The sequence below is a fragment of the Guillardia theta genome, assembly GCF_000315625.1.
Source record: "Guillardia theta CCMP2712 unplaced genomic scaffold GUITHscaffold_26, whole genome shotgun sequence".
NCBI classification, from domain to species: domain Eukaryota; class Cryptophyceae; order Pyrenomonadales; family Geminigeraceae; genus Guillardia; species Guillardia theta.
In genome coordinates this window covers 697289-715208 of record NW_005434648.1, presented here as the reverse complement: position 1 = coordinate 715208, position 17920 = coordinate 697289, and the positions used below count along the sequence as shown (strand labels likewise).

The following is a 17920-nucleotide window of genomic DNA, read 5'->3' as shown; positions in this document are numbered from 1 at the left end:
GCGAGGGTTCGGACTCGGACTGATCCGATGAGTGACTCGTTCAGGCCCCCCTGTGTGGCGGGCAGCCTGACGAGTCGGCCAGGCTGAGAAGGAGAGCACGCCGGGTCACCGGGATCGGATCATCGGATCAGTCGGCGGCACCCCGCCGGGCAGTGACCGCGCCGTGACGCCGGTGAGCGAGTCTCGTGCCACCCTACGGTACCCCGGCACTCAGTGACTGGCCGCGCCGCCGGGCCCGGCCCGCGGGGCCACCCGGCGATCGGACCCGACCCGCCGGGCGACTCGTCGGCCCCTGATCATCGGATGATAATCGGATCCCTTGTGAGTGAACCCTTCTCAGTCGGAGACCCTACCCCGGAGTCAGCCTGGCACTGTTGTCTGAGTCGCTGAGGGTGGTCAGCTGCAATGGGTGGGTGGTATGAGTCAAACTGAGGGTAGTCGGAAGGCCACCCGAAAAAGAAGCAGCGGAAATAGAACATGCTGGCTGGAAGCGATGGTGAGCGATTGATGGTGGAGGAAAAGGTGAACCCAACTCCCACGCCATGGCGCCAGCGACGCCTCCAGGTCCTACTAGTTTGCTTCTATGATATACCATTGTCTCAACTTCTCTCCCTCTGCCAACCTGTTCCCCCTATTGACTTTGCAAGTCTCTCCTTGTACATTCTGAATTGACAAATGTGGATATGTCATCTGAATTCTTTCAAACTCGCAGATTGCAGCTGCTGTCTCCATGGTACTTTCTTGGTCTTGTGAAGATACTCTTTTAACTGATATCCCTGAAGATTGTGTTGGGAGCATGTGCAGTAGCGTTCGTTTCCAATGCCAATGCGGGCGATAGCACGCAGGAAGATGATATCCGCAACATCCTGTCGGGAAGGATCGTGAGTGTTGTGTTGAAGTTTAGGACCTGTGTTGACAAGAGGTCGTGAAGGAGCTCGCTCAAGCACACGCCAAGACAACCAAGCTTGGATTGTGCGCTTTCACTTGAGTGCAAATTGCGAGTCAGTGAATGTATCATGTAGGCTAGGAGAAGGACAAGAGAAGGACCTCAGCCGGGCCATTGCTACTGCTTTTGCTACTTTTGCCAAGAGGTTGAACAAGCACTGTTGTTGAAACGAATTTCGCCTGACTGGAAATTATTCTAAAGCTCAAACGAAACTGTTAAGTCCCAGATTTCTGAATTTGATCCCAAGGCCGAGGAAGACAAGGTACCTTGCTGCTCAAAGATGAGTGCCCCCTGAGCTCTGTATGTAAAACAGGTCAAGGCCAACTTGGATGAGATCAAGGAAATCTACGCTGAGACTGTGAGACTCGGCTCAAAGTTTGCATATGATTCGATGATTTGCATACCGTAGGGAGAGGAAGCGAAAATGCTTGCAAAGTGGATGAAACCAGACAAGGCTGGAAAATAGGTGTAATTGATTTTTTCATACTAAGTCATTTAATTTAACAACTGACACTGTATGTCAGACAGGTACTGATAAAGCCTGAAGAGTCCTTCTGCAAGTTCGACTCGAAAACTAGTTGCGCTATCTTTTCCCGTGTGCTTCAGTATGTTTTAGATTAAAAGGATTATCTTCCTTCAATGAAGCCTATGACTGTGCCACCAATGATCCGATCATCTGAGCAAGTCAGAGATATGATGACCATTTCAAATCAACTAGTAGCTTTGATTCGTAGAGATGCCCTCAACCTTTCTAGAACTCAGTGAGAAGTTAGTTCCACTGTGACCGTCCGACTCCGCCTGTCACCGTGCCACGGTGTATGATGAAGTTCGCCGCCGGGCCCGGCCGCGCCGTCACTTGGCAGTGGTGTGACTTGTCAAATGACTGACCGTTGAAGATTTTGGTACAATTTTCAGCCTGTTCTCAAATTCAGCCTGTGACAATTGAAAATTGTAACACTCAAAGATATGAAATTCTTATATGACCTCTTCAAAGCCTGACAGAACAAAGATGCTTCTCCCAGCAAGAGGACTCAGGTTGAAGACCAGCTGAGGAAGAGACTTGAATGAGAAGAGGTCTGCAAGTGTGGCAGCATGAAATCACAGTTGGCGGCAGAGTTCTCACATTCTCAGTCTCAGGATGGACAAGCAAGAACCTTTTCATGGTCAGCTGATGGCTTGCCTTTACAACGAGACTCTAAGGTTATAATGCATAGAGCAAAGCAGGAATTGTATTCGAAGTCTTTGATGAGAGCCAACCAGATCTTGATGCCCATGAAATGCAAGCAAGTGATGGAGGTCATGATGTCCCGGCATCTGTTCAAACTATCAAAGAAGAGCTGGAACGATTCTCAGAGCTTTCATGAGCCATTGCCCCATCCTGGAAGTGCAACAATATGGGATATGAAGGACATGGATCGGGCGCTTGCGGTACTTCTTCTGCGCTATGGTGTGGAGTACAACACGCTGGCGGCTCTGCATGGGCGCAGGATCAACACCGTCGCAGATCTCTCACTTGTAAGTCAAAGTTTGATTTCTTCATTAGACATCGCAGCGGGTGACAAATGGAAGTTGCTTCTCCTCTCTCAACAAAGTGCAACTCAATCGCTGAAAAGAGAAGACGAGAGAGTTCCGCTTCTGAACAGAACGAGGCCAAACACTGTTCCCAGTGCGAGCAGACCGGTGTGGCGAGAGACCGCTGAGCTCTGGTCACTGCCCAAGAAGGACGACATCGCATCATTATCATCTATACTACAGGACTCGACTAGATCACTGAGAGGACTTGGTGAACCTGACAGCGATCGTGGAAGAAACAACATTCCTCTCAGGCTGCCAGACTCGAGTACCACGATGCCAAGTGATCCCGAGGCGTTCAATCAGGTGCAACAGAATCCACCGGATGTTCAAGTACTTTCAAGCCGATCACGTTCTTCTGAACTTTCCACCTCAAACTCAGAGATCGAACGATTGCAGGTGAGCTGCAACTGAATCAGTGTCACGGTCTTTGCTGACTCTTTCGTAGCTTCAGCTGCAGGAGATTGATAGAAGAAGAAGCGTGATGGAAGGATTGCAAGACATGTTGTCCACCAAATTGAAAATTCGTCTAGGTAGTAAGTCTATAAGAGAATAAGTTTGGCACCGACATCAGTATAGGCGCGGCACCGTTCGATCGCGGCGCCGGACTCGGGAGTCAGTCAACAAGAGCACAGTGCCAGGCCGCAGTCGCACCGCTGGCCGCTGACTCTCAGTCTGTGAGTCGGAGTCACCCGATTGGGGGCAAGGCTGCCGCCGCAGTGCCAGACGGCCGGTAACCGGCACAGTGTCACTCCGAGGCTCCGACTCAGGCCCAGTGGGCACGGCGGCGCGCCGCCCCGGGCCCCGGCGCCGCCCGGCGCCGACTGTCAGTGTGAAATTGAGGTTTCAACCGGGTGACTGGGGGTTGATTGAGTGAAAGAGGTGGTTCCGAAGTTGGTATGGCAGTTTGATCGGAGCACCGCCATGCAGGGGCCTCCTCCTCGTCCGCCGACTGGACGAACAAAGACACGGAAACTGAGAGCGAGAAGTCAGGAAGGTGAGTGTGCATTTCTGCGCGAGCAATAAAGGTCATGCTTTAATTGCATCAGATGAAGTTGCTCTTGATGAGATCGTCAATGATTTACGTGAATACAGCTCTCACGACAAGATCGGGCAACCTTTGATATTTGCAGGAGAGAGTGTTGACAGTGATGAGAAGAAACACGTAGATCGTGCCCCTTCCTTGAAGAGCGAATACTTCGAGGACAACATCGCATGCAGCCATTACCTCCACGAGCATCTCCGTGCTGTGTGGTTCTCACCTGACCTGAAGCAACGGATGTGCTATTACTGTGCAGAAAGCGCCACAGATCGCGGCCATCGTCTCGTGGGAGGCCTTCCGCAATTTCAGAAATCAAGAGAATGGAGCACACTGACGTCCTCGGACGATGTCGTGTACAAACTGAATGCGGGAGAAGAGATGATTGTAAGTCTCTCCAAGCTCAAGTGTCCATGTGGTACCCCCTTTCGGAATTCAACTCAAAGTGCATTTTGTAGCATGTGTTGTACAGCGACTTGCAGTGCAGCGTGTCATAAGATCTTTTGTCAAGATGCTGGGATGTGTTTTTATCACCACAATTACATTTTTGAGACGCAATCAGATATCTATGGTTGTCGAGACATTCGTTGGTGTGTGATAGAACGGAGCACTCCTGGAACTTATCTTAGCAGGGTCTGCGGTCCCAGATATCTTGAAGCCATTAAGGTCCAAGGATTTGTTGCCTCATCGTTCCTCATTGTATGGCAGGGAAAAGATGGAATGTCCCTGATCGTTCGTCGTGGATACTGTCAGTATGGCCAGGTCAGTATTGGTAGCTACTTTGGACTTCTGTTAAACTTGAAATGGTCAGCCGCTGGATTCCACAATTTCATCCTTCATGCCGCTGCCAAAGAAGGTACAGAGGCTCCCAAATCCTTTTCGACTGAATATCTGCACGGTAAATCATTGATGCAAGGAGTCAATGTCAATGTTGTTGACTTCACATAGTGCAAAGTTTGCTCCAATCGACAGCCGCACGCGGCCTGTCACAGCATCTGTCCATTTCTTCATCAAGTTCCTGTGAGTCGGAGGGTAGCTGTGATGACGCATCATGAATGCTTGACATGGTCAGGAGCTTGACATGGCTTCTCGAAAGAAGTTCACAGCAGCATGCGGTCTTCCAGCTGGGCAAGAGGTCATTTTTGTATTTTTCCATGTGACTTGTGGGCAGACACCCGTTGAGTGACGAGCAGCTTGACGTAACCCTTTCCAAAACTGCATCGTCATCATCAACAACATCATCGCTAGGTTTGCTCTCGAGCTTTAACATCTGTGATGGCTTCATGCAGATGACAAGAAATTGGTGCATTCTCGATTAGGGATCCAACTGGCAGGAAAGGAAGCAGTTGTTGACGAGGGCGAAGGAGAGAGCTAGTGCAGTAAAAGTTGAGAATTTTTATTATCGTGCTGTTGTTCGTGTAGAACTTATTTTTTGATTCCAAATAGAGAGTTCTTGGTGACTTCATCGTGTATTCGGTTCTAACAGCATTTCTGATTAATATCCAAAACAAGGTTTGTTAGTGAAACAGTTGAGATGTAGCGTTGCGGGATTGTGGTGCAAAATGCTGCAATCCAGTGGAAAAAGCATGAGGGGAAATTGTAGACATCTCCTGGTGTTGCGCACAGGTTCATTGTCTTCAAGGTGCATGTTGCAGTCTGCTTCAAAGATTCATCACTGAAACCTGATAAAAACCAGTCAGAGCCTTTCAAGGAAACCATACATGGGATACCCCAACAATGATAAGCGCCAGGCCTAAGAGATGAACTGGTTTCAGGCTTTCCTTGAAAAACGCGACGCCTATCACTGCCGTCGCAGCCGTTCCTAGCCCTGACCATACAGCGTATGCGATAGATAGCGGCCAAAGCAAGAGCGCCTTTGTAAAGAGTACGAAGGCCAAAGCATAAGACACAAAAATCATCACACTGGGCCAAAAATTCTTGAAACCATTAGAAAGCTTCATGCTTGTAGCACCAGAGACGCCGCATGCAATGCATGAGCTCAAGAGGATGAATCCTTTCAGAGTCACAGCAGGAATGGCTGTGCTTGCTGCATGCAACCTGATTCGTGCATCACCTGTTGGCATGCTCGGGCTCAAGGGCGAGAAGTAAGAGATTGTTTGCTCTGCTTGTTTCGTTTGATATGGTAGCCGCGTGATTAAAGCATGAGAGGGTGAGGATAATCCTCTTGTTCTTATCCCAGCATGCAGCGTTCTTGGCAAGGGTGCACAGTTGACAGCGAAAGCTCCGCTCACCATGGGGGCCGCTTCCTGGGCGCTAGTCGAGTGTCAAGCAGGCCTCCGGGTCCAGAACCTGTCGGGCGTGACCAGTTCAACAAGAACTTCAAACTTTGAATATTCTCTTTCGAAAGTTTCAAAGTTCTCGGTGCCCGGTTGACCGTTACCTTGAAGCCCAACTTCAGGCCTCCGGGCCGACTACTACCCACCCCAGGCCCTACTACAGCATTAGCATCTACCACCCCCTATTGTTGCGTTGGGGGACCCCCCTTCCTTCGACCAAGAATTCAAATTTGTGCACTCAAACCACCCCTCCTGTCTGGCTTTCATCGCCAAAAAGAACTGACCCCCTGAAATACTACCCCGGATTTTCCCAGGAAAGGACGGAATCCAATGGTAGGCTAAGGGGGTGGGTGCAGTAGGATGGCTCCAAATGTACGATCGGCCACCGGGTCGGAAACACCGGTAAGGGGCTGACAGGGGTAGCGGAGCGGGTGGGGTGGGGGTGGGGTGGTATGCAGAACGGCACTGCGGCAGGCCCCTGTCTCTGCAAATCGGTGTCACACCGGAGGGTCCGAGAAATTGAAGTTATTAGGGGGTGGTAGCTAGACCAAATGGGGGTAGGGTCCTGTCGACATGAACCGCCTGTGGTAGCGGTGCACCTCTAGGACTAGCGGGAGAAATGTCAGTGGGGTAGTCCTTTTCCGAAGTTCTCTAGGGGTGGTACCCGTGGAACTGCCCGGGGGGTGGGGGTGATGTTCGGCAGCATCCTCTGAAGAGGAGCGGCGGCAGCGGTAACAGCCATGGCAAGCAGAAGGAAGATCTGCGATTTATGCGATGACACACCAGCTTCTCTCTTCTGCCAGCAATGCAAAGAAAGCTTTTGTGTGGAGGTATGACTCATTCTTCTTCAGTTAGACTCTTGTTTTGCATGATCATTGAGGAATCCCTGAGTTGCATTTTCTCAGTGCTTCGAGGCTCTCCACTACTCAGGAAAGAGACAAGGCCATGAGTATTTTGCAATCCCAGATGAATCTGAAAACGAGGCAAATGCCCCTGGTACTGTTTTCGCTTTTGTTGTATTGTTTTCAAATTGTGACGTCTGTTGAATAGCACAACCAGCGGTGTGGATGCCAGAAACGTCTTTGCAGAACTACATGCCTCAGCAGCAGCAATATGAACAAGGGCCTCAACCACCTCTTCCCCCCACAGCTCCTGCAGCTCCTCCAGTTCCTCCCCTGGAGAATTATCAAGTGCAAGCTCAACAAACACCTATCGGTTTGTGATTCATTCGCCTGTGAACCTTGTCTTCTCGCTTTCCACTTACAAACTTTATAGGTGGTGTTGGCCTTTTTCTGAAACCAAATGAAAAGAATGAGCTTGAAATCGTTCGCTTAGCTAGAGGAGGCTCTGCTGAAAAATCTGGACAAATTCAGCCTGGAGACGTAGTGTTTGAAGTCGATAATCACGATGTATACAAAAAGCCTTTCCAGGTAAGAAGTAACTAACCGCATGATGAAATCTTATGCGTACATTAGGTATTTGTTCAGCACATCCAGGGACCTGTTGGCACTTTTGTGGAAGTCAAAGTTTTCAAAAATGGAGATCCAAACAATGCTCGAGCGGTCTTACTCGAGCGTACCTTGAATCCAGAGGATCCAAACCAAGCTGCGAACAAACAGAAGCAACGAGCGCAGCAACCATTGACTTCAAATGTTTCTGGTGCAGCTGATATTGGCATTCAATTTGACTCCACCGACGATGGATGCTTCCAGATTACACACATTAAGCCTGGGGGGCCTGCTGATGTCAGTGGGCATGTCGAAATAGGTGACATCATATACGAAATTGATGGTGTTAAAGTTTTTTACGGAATCGGACCAAATGGGCGCACTGTACACCCTGTCGAAATAGCGGAAATGCTCCGTGGACCGGAAGGCTCTGTCATGGTCTTGCGGTTACAAAAGGCCAAGGGTGGGCTTGCACAGATTAATCTCGTGAGATCATCGGGCACTGCGCCTAAACCTCAGCAGCCTCAAATTTCTTTCCAAGTTTCAACTACGCCAAAGGTCGCTCAACAACCAATTCCACCCCAACAAGCTCCTGCACCACCCGCGCCACCACCTCAACCGACTGGTCCAGGTCCTGTAGCGCCCAAGGCAGCATTGGTTGACTTGACTCCTGCGAGAGAGTATCAGCCTACGACAGGGGAATCAGATATCTTTGGACTGGGTCTCGCATTCAAGAACTACGGTAATGGCCAGATTCGGATTGCAAAGGTTATCGATAACGGACCTGCCAAGCAATATGGCAAGGACAAAATTCAAGAAGGCGACTGGCTCATTGGGATAGGAAACGAAAGGAATCAACTAGTACCCATTCGTGGCGGTTTTCGACCATTGGCAACCATGAAAAAAATGCTTTCTAAAAAGTTGTGGATGGACAGGGTCATTCTCCGATTGCGGCATGCCGGAGCTCCGGACTCTGAATTTTATGATGTAACAATGTACAAAGGGAGAACCGGTGTGAAACGAGAAGACTGTGAGGTCGGCATTGTGTTCCACCAAGACCTTGGTGGTCATCGTTGGGTTAGGGTAAAACAAGTCATACCAAATGGTCCTGCTGACTTGTTAGGGAACGTGGTCAAGGTCAACGACAGGATTTTAGAGGTCAATGGACAAGATATAGCGAGAAAACCTCTTGAAACCTGGCATAATCTTCTCACTGGCAAAGAAGACACAGAATGTGTTATGACGTTTGCAAACTTCAAAGGGGAGCTGTACACTTGTAACGTTGTTAGAAAACCTGTGGGAATTGTTGCCCCTGAAGCTGAAGACGCTATGGATCAAAAAGACCTCTCCACTTTCATCAATCTGAAAAAGGTGGATCCCAATGCAATCAACATTCCGTCTCCAAATAATGAAAAGCCCGTACGCGTGATGCGCCCACGAATGGTTCCTCAGAAGAAATATGTTGCAAACTTGAGTGGTGTGCATTGTGGTATCTCATTTGTCAAAAAAGAAGATCGAGGTGAGGTTGTGGTGGACCATTTGAATTTGAACGGACCTGCATTCCACTTGAATCCAAAAAATATTTCTGCTGATTGGGACGTGAAGAAGATTTTGCCTGGCGATGTGGTGCACAAGATTGGTGACGCTCCAACAAGTCCAGTGCAAGTGTTCCCCTACCAAGACGTTTACAAAAAAACCGTTCATGAATGGGCCCATGCTATCACTGATGGTCAGCCTGGAACAGATGTTCTGATAGAGTTCGAACGAACGGGGAAAAAGTATGAAGCTTTGGTACCACGCGCTCCAATCATTACAAAGACGGGAGTGCAGGAATGGTATAGCCCTGGAATCAGTTTCTCCTACCATAATGAGACTCTCTATGTTGAAAAAGATGGCATAGTACCAGGATCGTATGCGGAAACGGCACCTGGGGAGCAGCTGGTCCCTGGATTGTTAACTCCAACAGGCAGGAAATTTGACGGCATCCGTGAGTACTACCAATTGGTGTCGATTGACAACCTTCATTTTGGAAAGGGAAAATTCGATGAGATTCAGCAGATTCTAAATGAAATGTTGATTGGTCCTCAAGACTCTCAATTAGACGTCGTCTTCAAGACTGCGGGAGGGAACATTAAGTATACCTTGAAACGGGATCAGAAGTTGAAAATGCAAGGAGTCGAAGGCGAGAAGGGTGTGAAACCTTTGGCTTTTGCCGAAAGGCAGCTGATGCCCGGAAAAGGCGTTCCTGTTTTACATCCAATGTGCAATCCACCTCTTTGGAAAAGTCTAGTCCAGGATTGCATGGCCGCAGCCCGGGGTGAAGCGTTTGATGACAAATCTTTCAAGTGGAGGGGGCGAATCCTTTTGCGCACAGGCTCGACACCAGGAATCCAAATGCCAGATGGCATGTGGAAGGTTGAAGATGTGAAAACTAAGGAGGTGATGTACTACGGACCAGGTCCTTCCGAACTTTCAGATGCAGAACAGCAAGAAATGGAGACACCACAGGAAGAAGAGATTGGCGCCGGAGTTTCAGATCAGCTTGAAGCTTCTGCTCCAGTTTCTTCTGCCCAACACCCTGCTTCTCCATCTTCTCAACCGGCTCCGCCACCGGCTGAAAGAAAATCTGCTCCGCAATCGCCTACATCACATCCGCAGATTCCGGCGGCTCCGCAGATGCCCCCCCCACCCCCACCTGCACCGCCAGCCCCGCAGGTTGAACCTCCAGCTCCGCCCGCCCCTCCAGCAGCTCCTGAAGCTCCTGCGACAAGCAAAGATTCACTTCCTCCCACTGTGCAAGCAGCACCGACTGAGCAGAAGCAAGCTGAATCAAGTCAAGCTCCAGCAGAAACAGACGAGGATGATGAGAGTGTATTGAAGTTGTCGGATGGAAGCAAAGTCGAGGCAATCAACCTCGAGAAAGTGAGTGTCTTTCTCAGAAGAATCGATCTGATCGTATCTTGCTTCAGGTTCTATTGAGGCATCTGGACGCGGTAGCGCACGTCATGGTTGTAGGGAGCGGAAAAGAATTCTTGTCATGCATGCTGGTCTTGAAGACAAAGGTTTGATCTCCAAAGGATATGGACTCAAAACAAAATTTTGACTGTCTTTACAGGGATCTGAGGCAGCTGAAAGAGGAGAAGATCCTTCAACTATCCCAGACAAAGACGATCTTGCTGAACCTGCTCTGGAGCTGACAAGGAAAGTACAAAGCGATGCAACCACTGTTCAGAAAGCCAGGGCCTGCACGAAGTTCAGGGCGAACGGGCTTCTTCCTGGCTTTGCTGCAGCAAATCAAGAGATCGCAGTGCCGGCACAACAGGTGCTCGCAATCTCTGTTGTGCAAATGTTTTCTAATAGAAAACAGGTCCGACGATTTTCTATCCTCGTCAAGCATTTTTCGAAGAAGTCTGGAGAAATCAATGCTGATGGAAGCTTGAATCGATTGCTCATCAAGAAACAGAACAAGTAACGACATTCATTTCATTTATTTTTTGTCCTTCCAATCCTTACTTCTGTCGGTGTAGGAACATTATCGACGGAATGTATCAACAGAAAGCTCCTGCATCAGCCAAGCAGTAAGATAGCAAGGACCAATCCCCCTCGTTTCTAGTCGTTTTCTTGTGATGTCATGACACCTTTGGTAAGCGTCAAGTAAATGCTATTTCATGGAGCGGACAAGTCGAGCAGGAGCCTTGCTGGTGAAGGTCAAGACCTGAGAAAGAGTTGAGTCAAGTTCGGATTGTAGTCTGATGACCATGTTGTCATCCGGCGATCCTCCTCCTCGTGGTGTTGGAAGCCAAAGCTCATGCGATTCCCCCTTCCGTCCGAAAGCGAATCCTTGCACCTGCGGGTGGTCTCACGACAGCGACCTGACTGTGAGAACAGAACCCACTGGGCATTTATGGTCGACAGTGACGGCAGTAGGCGAGCGAAGAAGAATCTGCGAGAAGGAGACAGGAAGAGAAAACGTGGACATGCTCTTGACATCCTCCTCCGGCCATGGCGCCGTGTCAGTAGGGATGTGGGAAATCCAGATGTTGACGAGGAAGGTGATCCGTGTGAACTGATCCTCCTTGAGGTGGCGCGAGAGCTCGGCCGGGACTCCATGCAGAAATCTGCCGTCGAAGCAGATATGCTTGCCGAGCTTGGGGTGGCTAAGAGCACCTGAGTGAATGTCCCGCGATTCTCCTTTGGGAATCGGACTCTTGGCACAACATGGTCAGAGTCTCGCTCTCATTTTGCTTCCTGACCTGATCGAGCACGAGGGTAGGAGCTCCATGCTCGCTGAGGTACGTCACAGTCCCGATCTAGATGTTCAGATGACTCAAAGCGATTTTTGATCGACGACGAATCACCTGAGGATGGACGTTCTGATCAGTTCTGTCCGCATAGAACTCATCCCTATCCCAATGAAAGCCGATGGACTTGCCATGAGCTGACTTTGTTCCCCTGAACTGCACCCACCTGCATGAAGATAAGTCGTGCCGGTGACGTCACAAACATCACCATTCTGCTCCTGATCTTGTCTCATCATACCCCTTGACGTCGGCTGTGTGAAATTCTTTTGCGTTTTGTTCAGAAGCAATCGACCGACCGTCAAATCCATTTGTTTTGATGATTGTCGGGAAAGCAATGATAAGATAAATTCAATTCATCTCTACGGCTCACCAAAGATTTGCTTTGCGAGTGCTTCTAATGTGAATCTTGGCTTCGCGTTTGCCGCAAGCCAAAAGCTTTTCTTCTTGTAAGCTTTTTCACACTCACCGACAAGCTTCTTGAGAATCATCTTGTCGGAAAGATCGATCGCGTCAATAGCTTTGAAGTCATAATTGAAACCTTTCGGCGTACCCATCAATCGTCCTTCCGTGTTCAGGTGGACCTGTTCCTTCACTTCCTTGGGAGCGGATCGGATGTGCATGATGGCCTTGTGGAGCTTTTTGTCGGTGATGCGCCAGCGCGGGAGCTGTTGCTTGAGAGTCTTGAGAACCTTCTTGTGATTCATCTCGCCATCCTCCTTCAGCACTCGCGATGCTGCATCCACTAGCTCGTCAAAACTTGGCTCCTTGGTCTCACTGTCCTCCCGGTCCTCCCTCGCTCTCTTTCTGCATGGCTCCGACATCTTCACCTGATGCTCTCTCAGCGCGTCGACAAACGATTCTGAAGGATACCTCGCTGTGAGAGGAGGAATTCGCTTCAACGATGATACAAAAGACTGTAAACAAGAAAGTTTTAGATGATGTCGCTGCCGTTGGTCTTGCTCGTCGCTGCAAGGAAGTTGTTGCTACCGACCCAATGCTAACGTGACGAGAGCTCGAATGTACATCTCTGCATCTCCTGTGTGCCTGCAATCTTGACAACGCATCAAGTCAGAACTGGGAGTTGCGACCTGAGGAGGAGAGCTTGCTAAGAGAACGAGCTATGAAATGCGATGGAGCAACGATAGGTAGAAAGAAGCTGCACATTCGAGATAGGAAAACAGACGAGAGATGAACAGAAATCTCAGTAGAAAATTGCTGAGGCGAGGGAGGGAAGAGAGAAGGGGAGGAGAGGAGATGAAATATGAAGAGGAGGATGAGAAGGAGAAGGGATGACAAGGTAAGGGGACAGACACGCGCTGGTGAGGAGGAGGGGAAGAGAGGAGAGGGGGGAGAGGAGAGGAGAGGAGAGGAGGGGAGGGGAGGAGGAGGGGGAGGAGGGGAGGGGAGGGAGAGGGAGGGGGAGGGGAGGGGAGGGGAGGGGAGGGGAGAGATGGTTTCGAGATCCGTCTGGCGGCATAACGAGACGGCATAGGGTGGGTGATAAATTTCGAAACAGGGGGGTGGGGGGGGGCTGACATTGGTAGGAGTTTATTAGGCTGGTTCGTTGTCATCAGGTCGATACTGCAAGTTGTGGTTGTTGAAGGCTTGTAAGATCTGAAGCATCTGAGATGAAGTGATGAGCTGCGAGAGAGGAGAAGGAAGTGAGGGAGAGGATGAGGAGGATGAGGAAGAAGACACAAAAAAAGAGATCGAAAGGGGAGAGAGGAGGCAGAGAAGAAGGGGAATGGATTTGGAAAGAAGATGGAGAGGGAGATAGCAATGCAATAGAAGATGGAGAGAAGGAGGGGAAAAAAGGGGCAGGAGAGAGGGAAGAAGGGAGGGAGAAAACCTCAGGGTTGTTGAGATGATTTCTCATGCTCTCAGGGTCAGACAGCATCTCTTGGAGCTGCATTACTACTCTTGGGTTCGACAGGATCTGCGGGGGAGGTGAGAGACGGAGACCAACTTCCCTCCCCTCACTTGTCGCATCTCTGTCGAGTCCAGGAAGGCAGGATTCAAGTTCGATCCCCTCATGTCGATACCGCCCTCCTCCTCCTCTTGTTCCTCCTCGTCCTCTTCCTCGTCCTCTTCCTCCTCCTCCATTCCTCCTCCCTGCCATCGAGCAATGAGGAGAGGGTCTCAGGTCAGCAGTGCAATGACGATTTCTCCTCACCTCTCGATCCCCGAGCAACCATGCCATGGCGGCTTCGAAGTTGTTGTCGCATGCTCGCAGCGCGTGCGTGACGTCTTCCTCGGAGAAGCCCATCTCTCGTAGCCTAGTCACGGCCTCCTGCTTCCTTGTGATCTCTTCCTCCTTCCCCTCTCTGCCTTCTCACCTCGTTGGTAGGGCCGTTCACCTCCTGCTGTATGCGTCAAGACCCGCCGCTGGCACAACAAGTTTCTCACTTCACGTCGCGAGCGAGCAAGAGATCGCAGCTCATCCTCGCTCATCGGCTCATCGACGCCTGGATCACCTTCATGCTCCAGCAACCACTCCATGCTCCTCTGCTCCTCTTGTAAGTCCCTCGTTGCCGTCCTCCTCCTCCTCCTCCTCCACCTGTACATTTCCCCCACATATTGCGATCGCTCTCCTTGCCCTGTTCTCAGGGAAACCCATGTCGAGCAGCTGCTGCAGCGACTCGTTGTCCTCAAACAGCATGCCCTCGCCATCCTCCTCGTCTTCTTCTTCCTCGTCCTCCTCTTCCTCATCCTCCTCTTGCCGTCAGGAACAATACAGCAGACACAACAAGAGTCACATCTTCGTGCTCTTCCTCGTAGGCATCATCGTGTTGATCTTCGTCTACCCGTCCATGTCATCGATCAATCATCAGACCGCAATTTTCACCGTCAAGGTCGTGCTCGTCCTCGCCGTCTCCCTCCTCCTCCTCCTCCTCCTCCTCCTCCTCCTCCTGACGAACTTCTTCCCTGTCTCTGTCGAGGATGCGGTAAGAAGCGCAAGGACAAGGGCACATGTACCTGGACTCCTCCTCGTAGCGCGGGTCCACTTGCACCTGGAACTGTTGACCCGCGACCGAGAAGGTGGCGAGCGCTTGGATGAGTTCGGTCAACCTGCGGCACGTGAGGCTCGAGGCGTCTCCTCCATCAGACTCTCACTGCACAGGGAAGTTTCCTGCTTGATTGCTGTCGTTCCGCACTGACGCTAGAGCCTTCTCCCTGCACCCGACCATGAGCTCCCACCATGCTCCGCAGCTGAGAGACTCGACCTTGCTCTTGTGGCTTCAGCTTTCTCCTGCTCTGAGTTGTAGCTTGACTTCTTCTGCTCGCCGGTCATCACAAGCGGTGCAGTGCACAAGCTCTCGCTCACCTTGTCCACCTCCTTCACTTCACTGACTTCATCGGGTGACCTTGCAACGACGACGACGAGGAAATCGTCATCGGAGATCCCGCAAGTTTCCACACTTCCTGTCTGTAGGACTTCTCCTTTGTAGATGAGCTTCTGTCCCTTGAGGGGAATGCCTGTCTCCTGCTGATGCATCAAAAATTCTTTTTCTATTGATGCCCCTAACAGTCAACAGCATGCTGTTGCGGCAGAATTGCGTAGGAATCTCATGGAGCGTTGGTGCAAAGAGGAAAGCAATGGATGAAGGAAATGGACGAGCAAACGGTTCTAAGAGGCTGAAAAGTAGAGAGAAAGGAAGGAGAGTGTGAAGTTGAGAGACCACGACATTGGGAGAGGGAGAGGATCAGGAGGAGAGGAGGGAGAAGGAGCAGGAGGAGGTGAGGGCGAGAGAGGACGTGGTGGAGGAGGAGAGGAGGGAGATAAAGAGAAGGAGGAGGAGAGGGGGAACCTTGGAGAGCTTCGTCTTGATGCTCATGATGGAGTCGTCAGGCGTCACGTCCAGCCCAAACGTCCTCCTCGTCAGCGTCTTCACCCTGATGTGCATTGGAGGAGCCGAATCGGTTCAGTTCGATTCGGATCAGGGTAGTCAGATCGGTTTGATTCGATTCCAAGCTTCACATTTTCTGAGGCGGGCTGTCGCAGGAAGCGCAGGAACGGAGGCCGCCATGGCCAGAGCGCCGCTCTTCGTCCTCCTCCTCGTCTGCTGCATCAGCCACACCCTCTGCTACCTTCTCTCATCCACAGCACATGTCTCCTTGTCCCTCACGCCCTCCTCTCGCATCAATACGCTCTCATCCCTCAGGCCTCGTGTTCAAGCTCTTCGTGTCAGGAGGGACCGGGGTTGTGGATTGTTGAAGATGGCGATCAACGAAGAGGAGGTGGAGAAATTTCTCCGAGTAGTGGAGGAAGGAAAAGAAGCCAAGGCTTCGACCAAGCTCTTCAAGGCTCTCAAGAAGGCTTCTGGTGCTGTCAGTGTTGCCATCGAGTTCTCCCGTCATCCCAATGCTGACGACGGCGCCCTGCATGGCGTGGAATTCCGTCAGTTCTCCCTCAAGATGCGCAGAGAGAAGGCAGGAGCCATCTTCGTGAACGCTGACAGCAAGTCGGGACTCCAAGACTGCGAAAAGTTCGTCGAAGAGCAAGTGAGAGCTGGACGCAGGACCATGCGCACGTACTGACTTGCGTTGCAGTTGTCAGCCAAGGGAAGTTTTCCTGGTCCTCTCCCTGTCGTCCGCACTGGCGAGGTCACATCGTCGCGTCAGGTCTCAGCAAGAGTCATTTCTCTGCTCGTGCTCAGCTGCTTGCGAGCAGGTGGCTGAGGCGAAGGCTGCGGGGGTGGAGGGGGTGCTGGTACCCATGTCCTCTGCAAGCTTGGAGGAGGTGAAGAAGGCCTGTAGCGCACTGGGGATCGAAGTTTTGACCCTTGTGAGGAGCAAGGAGGAGGTGATGTGCTCGTCCCTGCTGGAAGGGTGGTGAGACTGAACGTCTTCCTCCAGTGCGAGAGCGCTGTGGCATCTGGTTCCAAGATCATCTGCGTGGAAGCAGCAACGGTGGAGGAGGCAACCGCTATCCGGTGACAGGGAGGAGGAGGAGACGTTGGCAGAGGAGGAGACGTTGGCAGAGTTGGAGACGTTGGCAGAGTTGGAGACTTTGGTAGAGGCGGAGGAGGCAGAGGAGGGGAAAAAGGAGGAGGAGGTGGGGGAGAAGTTTCGGGGAGGTCTGAACCAGTTTGCTATCCAGGGAGCTTATTCCGAAGGATTGCGCTGCTGTCGCTTGTCTCAACTCGAGGATGAGTGGAGCACCGGAGGATGTATTCAGCGCTCTCAAGGACGAGAACGCGGAGATTGAGGTCAAACTATTCCCCTCCCCCTCCTCTGCTTCCAACCCCCCCCCCCCCTCCTCCCCCTCTTGTTCACTCTCCCCTTTGTTTCCACCTCCTCCTCTCCAACTCTCTCCTCCTCTCTCCCTCTTTCTACTTTCCTCTCCTTCCCTTCCTCTGTGCGGTCACGATGCTTGTGCTCGTTTTCAAGTCTTGACTCTTCTCAAGATGCTCAAGTTTGCCTCTGCCTTGAAGCCAGCGTTCAACGCCATCATCGCACAGAAGGCTGTCCTCTCAGTCACGCACAGGTACCCTTCCTCTCCCATCTCTTCCCCGTCCACAGTCCCCTCGGCTCCCTCCTGCTTCCTCTTCCTCTTCCGAGCAGCTGCTGACGACTCAGCAGGGGGGAGACGTTCTTCGGATCATGGCTCCTCGAGTCTCTTCTCAGCAAGAAGAGCGTCTCCTTTGCCGGCTACGCCAAGCAGCCCTCGCTGGGCAAGGCAAGCCCATCTACTTCCTCTAATCCTTCCCTCCTGCTCCTCCCCTGACTCTTCACCGATGAAGCACTTCCTCCCTCCCTCCCTCCCTCCCTCCCTCCCTCCCCTCGTCCTTGCCATCTCCTCCTGCCCTCCCTCCTCTCATTCTTTCTCTCCCACCCTCCCCAACTGCGCCACCTCCTGCGTCTCATTCTCCTTCAGGGCATGGGACCCGTCGAGGCCATCGGCTTCACGACCACGGGGGTGGACAAGTACGGGGCAGACCTGGGGCAGTACCAGGGGCTGCAGTAGAGCCAGCGGTGGTGCATTAAAGTTTTGATCCCCTAGGTGTAGCTGAACTCCTCCAGTAGCTTCACTTCCTCGTTGGGCAGCAGCACGTCGAGCTCCTCCTCGTCCTCGAACCTGATGCGATACTTGCCCGACCTCATGTGGTACTTGATGATCACCCCCTGCCCCATGTCAGCTGAACGCCGCTGGTAGAGGGGGGGGGGGAGCGGACAAGCAAGAGAAGGGTGATGGGAGGGTGGGAGCGGACAGCAGGGCAAAGGAGAGGATAGAGAGACCAAGACAGGAGGAGGAGGAGGAGGAGGAGGAGGAGGCAGTGGTGGTGGTGGTGGAGGAGGAGGAGATTTACCTTGTT

At 51.5% G+C, this 17920-nt stretch overlaps 7 protein-coding genes across 7 annotated transcripts; 4 read left to right on the top strand and 3 right to left on the bottom strand.

Annotated features, from left to right (window-relative positions):
* Nucleotides 1–477: 477 nt before the first annotated feature.
* On the top strand, nucleotides 478–1412 carry GUITHDRAFT_137638 (hypothetical protein; the record flags this gene model as incomplete). The annotated part of the gene is made up of 7 exons (XM_005834411.1): nucleotides 478–564; nucleotides 783–881; nucleotides 923–972; nucleotides 1023–1091; nucleotides 1148–1208; nucleotides 1260–1304; nucleotides 1356–1412. The coding sequence occupies 7 exons, from the start codon at nucleotides 478–480 to the stop codon at nucleotides 1410–1412; spliced, it is 468 nt and encodes a 155-aa protein (XP_005834468.1).
* Nucleotides 1413–2038: 626 nt separating this feature from the next.
* On the top strand, nucleotides 2039–4932 carry GUITHDRAFT_106924 (hypothetical protein; the record flags this gene model as incomplete). The annotated part of the gene is made up of 12 exons (XM_005834410.1): nucleotides 2039–2917; nucleotides 2967–3054; nucleotides 3449–3515; nucleotides 3614–3975; nucleotides 4030–4147; nucleotides 4190–4223; nucleotides 4266–4319; nucleotides 4369–4455; nucleotides 4513–4577; nucleotides 4630–4692; nucleotides 4729–4805; nucleotides 4847–4932. 12 exons carry the CDS (start codon nucleotides 2039–2041, stop codon nucleotides 4930–4932), a joined length of 1980 nt encoding a protein of 659 aa, XP_005834467.1.
* Nucleotides 4933–5263: 331 nt separating this feature from the next.
* On the bottom strand, nucleotides 5264–5641 carry GUITHDRAFT_69609 (hypothetical protein; the record flags this gene model as incomplete). Its single annotated transcript, XM_005834409.1, has 1 exon — nucleotides 5264–5641. The coding sequence occupies one exon, from the start codon at nucleotides 5639–5641 to the stop codon at nucleotides 5264–5266; it is 378 nt and encodes a 125-aa protein (XP_005834466.1).
* Nucleotides 5642–6967: 1326 nt separating this feature from the next.
* Nucleotides 6968–10884, top strand: GUITHDRAFT_137635 (hypothetical protein; the record flags this gene model as incomplete). Its single annotated transcript, XM_005834408.1, has 7 exons — nucleotides 6968–7069; nucleotides 7165–7284; nucleotides 7330–10224; nucleotides 10272–10364; nucleotides 10418–10624; nucleotides 10670–10770; nucleotides 10830–10884. The coding sequence occupies 7 exons, from the start codon at nucleotides 6968–6970 to the stop codon at nucleotides 10882–10884; spliced, it is 3573 nt and encodes a 1190-aa protein (XP_005834465.1).
* Nucleotides 10885–10963: 79 nt separating this feature from the next.
* Nucleotides 10964–12424, bottom strand: GUITHDRAFT_106922 (hypothetical protein; the record flags this gene model as incomplete). Its single annotated transcript, XM_005834407.1, has 7 exons — nucleotides 10964–11017; nucleotides 11060–11149; nucleotides 11198–11509; nucleotides 11556–11612; nucleotides 11661–11769; nucleotides 11812–11866; nucleotides 11974–12424. 7 exons carry the CDS (start codon nucleotides 12422–12424, stop codon nucleotides 10964–10966), a joined length of 1128 nt encoding a protein of 375 aa, XP_005834464.1.
* Nucleotides 12425–13154: 730 nt separating this feature from the next.
* Nucleotides 13155–15099, bottom strand: GUITHDRAFT_106921 (hypothetical protein; the record flags this gene model as incomplete). The annotated part of the gene is made up of 12 exons (XM_005834406.1): nucleotides 13155–13226; nucleotides 13453–13539; nucleotides 13584–13715; nucleotides 13777–13893; nucleotides 13940–13966; nucleotides 14010–14068; nucleotides 14217–14318; nucleotides 14437–14534; nucleotides 14580–14672; nucleotides 14718–14777; nucleotides 14828–14880; nucleotides 14929–15099. The coding sequence occupies 12 exons, from the start codon at nucleotides 15097–15099 to the stop codon at nucleotides 13155–13157; spliced, it is 1071 nt and encodes a 356-aa protein (XP_005834463.1).
* Nucleotides 15100–15821: 722 nt separating this feature from the next.
* GUITHDRAFT_137633 (hypothetical protein) lies at nucleotides 15822–17571 on the top strand (the record flags this gene model as incomplete). Its single annotated transcript, XM_005834405.1, has 8 exons — nucleotides 15822–16106; nucleotides 16155–16226; nucleotides 16276–16407; nucleotides 16461–16537; nucleotides 16705–16813; nucleotides 17012–17091; nucleotides 17187–17241; nucleotides 17482–17571. 8 exons carry the CDS (start codon nucleotides 15822–15824, stop codon nucleotides 17569–17571), a joined length of 900 nt encoding a protein of 299 aa, XP_005834462.1.
* Nucleotides 17572–17920: the final 349 nt, after the last annotated feature.